The 5046-nt window shown below is 52.2% G+C and overlaps 1 protein-coding gene across 1 annotated transcript in view; it reads right to left on the bottom strand.

The window, feature by feature from the left end:
- AURANDRAFT_67766 (hypothetical protein) overlaps nt 1–3351 on the bottom strand; it is a gene marked incomplete at both ends in the record, with an annotated part of 9111 nt that extends 5760 nt beyond the window's left edge. Inside the window, 2 exons of the mRNA XM_009043295.1 lie at nt 2085–2207; nt 3193–3351. Coding sequence (XP_009041543.1) covers nt 2085–2207; nt 3193–3351 — 282 coding nt within the window. The remainder of the gene's footprint in view (nt 1–2084; nt 2208–3192) is intronic.
- Between the last annotated feature and the right edge of the window lie 1695 nt (nt 3352–5046).

Here is a 5046-nt window from a genome sequence, read left to right as displayed (position 1 = left end):
TTCAAATCTCAACTCCGTTCGGGGGAGGACACGCTATATGGTAGTGCTTGGAATCAAGACACCGTCGCCCGGCTGCTTTAAAGGCAGCCACACCTACAAAAGTTCCATCACAACACACAACCATGAAAACGTACTTTGGGACATGTTTGAGACAAAGGTAACGTCCGGATGTGAACTCCACTTTTTTCCTGAGCATACTCTTCGGCACCTTCACTTTCATCGTGAGTATCACTTCTAGAAAGAACACAGATTATGGCGACATCATTGGCATTGTGTAAATCGAGATGCTCCTCAAAACATGCGTGTTCTGAAGACTGCCGGAGCACGTGCAAGTCCATGAGCGTCAAATGAAACCCGAGCACACGGACACGTTCTAGAATTGTGTGCAGTATTTGCCGCAGACATGGAAACAATTTCGATTCCCGCGCTCGCCCTGAGCTAAGATTAAAGGCAACTTGTCTGGGCATTCTCCTGACGTGAGCAGGAAACGCATCCGCATCCTCGTCTTGTAGCACACCGTACTCGAAGCCGTGTCAAAATTGTTTTGTGCGAATCTTCACATTATCCCAGTTGCGCACAATCTCATCAGAAGCAGCACGAAGTGCACCAGGCTCCAGACCATAGGGAGCACCAACAAAGTCAAGGGAGCCACCGTAAGAACCGAATGGAGTCGGCCGCACCTCGAAATTACTTTGAGGAATGTAACGCAACGCGGTGGTCATTATGTTCACCGCATGCGCCGCGTTACCGTCGGTAAGCTTGTGCAAGAACCTGTGCAACTCACCCTCCATCGCGCGCAGCTCATCCGGCCCGACATCATCGCAAGCAGCGGCCGCGCGAGAAGCGCCTTGTGGCATGGCGTCACGCCCGGCACGGGGCGCCCTTCCGCAGCCCGCGGGGCCCCGAACGCCCCGGGCGGGCCGAGCTAGCACAGCGGGTGGGTCACGAAGCCCACCGGAGGTCCTCGGGCAGCGATTCCACGCTAAACGCCCACCATCGTCTAAGCCGCCCTAGACGATAGACTAACGCGTCCTTAGCGAATAAAGATTGTCTGTTTCTTCCTTTCTATTCCACGCATACACAAAACGAACGGTTCATTATTCGGGATTCGGACAAATGATAATTGAGGGGGTTGAACGATGGTCGAACGATATCTGACGCTGCGTTCGGCATGTTCCGGGCCACTGTGGAAGAAACTGAGAGCACTTCGCTGTACAAACTTGGGGTCGGCGGTCTCGAAAAGTCACTCCATGTCGAGCTAGAGGCAGCAGAAGTCGAACACGCCACGGTGGGCGCGTCGCGCGGCGCTGGGGGGCGGGGAACAGAGATCTCAGCTTCTGCGTGTTCCCCCACGAGACGGACTGAAGTTTCAGGATCTCTGACCCCGAGTTCCTACTGCGAACTACTCTCGTTTTCTTCCCCTGTGAACCATAACATGCCCAACGCAGCGCCAGAGATCGTTGGACCATGCTCGAAACTCAGAGCTCTGAAATCTCGCCCGACCAATGGGATCAGCGGATTGGATTCTTGGATAATATATTTCGTTCTATTACCGAGATAGCCTTTCGAAACTCGTCGAGGCGGGCGTCACGGCCGCAGATGTACGCGTGGGGCGTCATCGGCAGCCGGAGCGCGCCGCGCCGCGCCGCGCGACTCGGAGGAAAGCGTGATCCCCGCCGCACACTGTGGCACGTAGCCTCGTGGCAGCCTTGCGCCGTCGTCGTCGTCCTCGTCATGGCGACGGAGTATGCGGCCGTCGCGGGTCTGGACCTCTTCGACGACGGCGTCGAGAAGCCGGCGTGGTGGCAGACGATGAGCGACGATAGGGAGATAACTACGCCGCAGCTCAAAACCACACCGCTGTCCACGGGGTATCTGTGCGGTCTTGCCCGGTCGCCGCAAGGAGCAGGCCATCGTCTGGCTGAACAGCAAGGGCCGGGAGGAGACGACGCTGACGTTCGGGGCGATCTGGGCGCGGGCCGAGGGCATCGCGGGCGCCCTCGGCGGCGCCTGGGGCCGGCGGCCGGGCAACCGCGCGATGGCGTGCTACGCGCCGGGGCCGGCCCGCGTACGGGAAGGTTCACCTGATCTGTTGCGGCGAGCATCAGGCCGTTGCCGCAGGACGGGCACCCCATGCCGCCGCACTCGCACATGTCCGCGCTCGCGACGTCCATCGCTTGGGCACATTGGCTGGTCAAATAATCCACCTGTTACGGGATTATTTCCACAAAAAGTGTCATGATGAATTACTTGAACGACGGATTGACTGCGAATTAGTTCAGGAATCATAATTCCGAAAGTAATCTTGTCAACTTTGGAAACATCACCATTGTAATCAAAATTAGACTCGTAGGACATCACAAGAAGTTATATAAAATTATGCTTATACTTCTAAATCATTTTTATAAGAGATTTATAAAAAGATATAATTTTAGAAAAAAAATGATTGCTTCGGGATACTAATTAGGAAGGTCAATAAATTAGATTAAGTAAAATGGAAAAGTATCAGGATTTGAAGCATTATACTAACAATGTTGATAGTGATGATGAAAGTGTTCACTGGCATTCAAATTCTGTTTATGATGAAACTTCTCCTTGAAGGAGCAAGTCTTGTTGATTGTGTTTGGAGATCATTATTGCATTTGAATAAAATAGATTTAAAAACGTTAGAGAATCTAGAGAAGACAGATTTGCGATATGCATTTCATAAAAAGATCATGTAAATCCATGGTTTTACCATTATCAAATTTATGTGTTAAGTGGTAAGTAAATACGTCCAGTTTCCATCCTTTGTTAGGCACAAATTTTAATCCTTTTTGTCCACATAATCTAGTGGCACGACCCATAGCTTGACGGAAATCAGCCTTTGTAGTTTGTGGCTCAAATATGTGCATATATTTGACATCATACAAATCAATGCCTTCCTTGTATCCATTGTCGACTAACATAATGCGCACGGAAGAACCATGTACATTTCCAGGTCTTTCGTTAAACATGCCAAGCATATTCTTTTTGGCGGACTGCGATACATTTAATCCAAATAAAGTTGTGGAAATCATCATTCCATAACCACTAAATTTTTTGGAAGAAGGTTCTATTAGAACTTTTGTTTTATCTTTGGCCACCGAGGCACGCCGGGCATCCCGCGCCGCCGCAGATGATGTACGGCACGTAGGTTCTTTACAGTTATACGGTTGCGCAGACGCCGCCGCCGTCGCCGTCGCGGTAGAGCCCGGAGACGCTGTCGAGGGCGCACACGTCGCCGCCCTCGCGCAGCGCGCGCAATGGTGTCTCGCCGTCGCGCGCGAGCGCGACCCGCACGGCGACGCATAGCGCGCGCGGCGGCCACATCTGTCCGTGATGTTGCCTGTGCGCGCCCAGGCCCGGCGCGCAGCGCGCGGCAGCCCATCGCGCCAATGAATCTTCGACGATCGGTGAGTGCAAAATTCACCTCGCCGTCGCACCGCCGTCGCGCCTCAGGCCCGGCGACATGGTCTCCGTCGCGAGGACGCCGGTCGGCAATTCCATGAGAGCCTCACGACGGCGCGGACGCGCAGGGGCTGCCCCGACGACGGCGCGCTCCGGAGCTCGTAGCAGCCCCGCAGAGGCCCGCGCTGCCGGCTCTGACTTAGGGCAGTGACGCCACACCTTCGTAGGCGCGTTGAGACAAGAAACGACTGCAACGCACCGCACACCGGCGCGTCGCGCAGCCGACAGCGCAGGTGGCAGGAGCTTGCTCATAAGGCCAAGGTCCAACGCAATCCAGACGGCACTTGGGCAGAGTTTACGCGGGCCTAAAACGTGGTAGTCTTCACTCTCCTGCTACCATCGTGTGGCTGGGAGCGGGTGACACCGGGTGACACGGATACGCGGGAACATTAAATTGCTCCCTTATGAAAATTTGCTGCTAAAGTTTTTCATTCTCGAGCGGGAATCATGCTAGTGATAATGGAATTTTATGTTATTACTCATCTATGTCATGCACAAGAACCATCAATGGTGCCGACGCGGCCTTCCGCAAATGCATCACCGGTGAATCTCGCGACGCCGTCTTTTTATCCCTCTTTAAGTTATCCCCCCTCGAATGCACCATCGTGCTACAATCTGACAATGCATGGCGACGCAGATAAAGGCTGGATGGGCCTGTTGTTTGAGATCAGAGATAGGTGGGATCGTAGACTCTTAAGTTTTGCTAATTATCAAGACTCTGGCACTGCTGAGACCCGTCTTCTCAAAGTGGTCGAATTCTGTCTAGATGATGGCTGTTACAGATTTCAGTGCTGTAGTGGAACAGCCTGGGCAGATGCTACCTATGTGAAGTACTCTATACAAGATTACTCTGGATCAATTTTCAATGGTAGCTATGGCAATCGAAATAGCGTGTATTCAATGCGCGGCAACCTGCATGAGGGTGTTTGTTCGGATGCTCCTACAATATTGCCCTCTCCAGAGCCAACTCCCATCACAAATTTTCCTAGTTCAGAACCATCACCGAATCCGACTACAAGCCATGGTCCTAGTCTATTTCCATCCTACACTAAAGAACCAACTCTCGTTCCGACGTTATCCTCAGCACCAACAACACCACCTTCACCCGTTCCTTCATTTTGCCCCTCGACTACTGCTCCCACTATCAGTCCCCCGCCATCACACGAACCGAGCTCAAACAAACCGACATCAACATGTGATGATGGGGAGATAAAGGACTCCTTGGAGTTCTATGTGGTTTGCAGTCTGGCACAGACCTCTACTGAATGTTGCGAGATTTTAACTTCAATGGACGATACAACATGTCACAATTCATTGTCACCGTATGGCCCTTTTGGATCATATTGCAACAAAAGATGCGGGACTTGTGCGGAGTATGAAGCCTTTCTCGCGAGCTTTCCCGTGATTCCCTTCCGTAGGGAAGATTCCCAATCAGAATACAAAAGGGACGACACGGCGATAGCAGAAAGTCATTACAAGTCTCGTTTACTCACTGGATTTGTTGTTGTAGTATGTATTGTTATATATATATCCAGCTCTATACACAACTATGCTGTG

Source organism: Aureococcus anophagefferens (genome assembly GCF_000186865.1).
Source record: "Aureococcus anophagefferens unplaced genomic scaffold AURANscaffold_49, whole genome shotgun sequence".
Classification (NCBI taxonomy): domain Eukaryota; class Pelagophyceae; order Pelagomonadales; family Pelagomonadaceae; genus Aureococcus; species Aureococcus anophagefferens.
The sequence above is the reverse complement of the archived record's forward strand: the minus strand, read 5'-3'. Positions and strand labels throughout refer to the sequence as shown.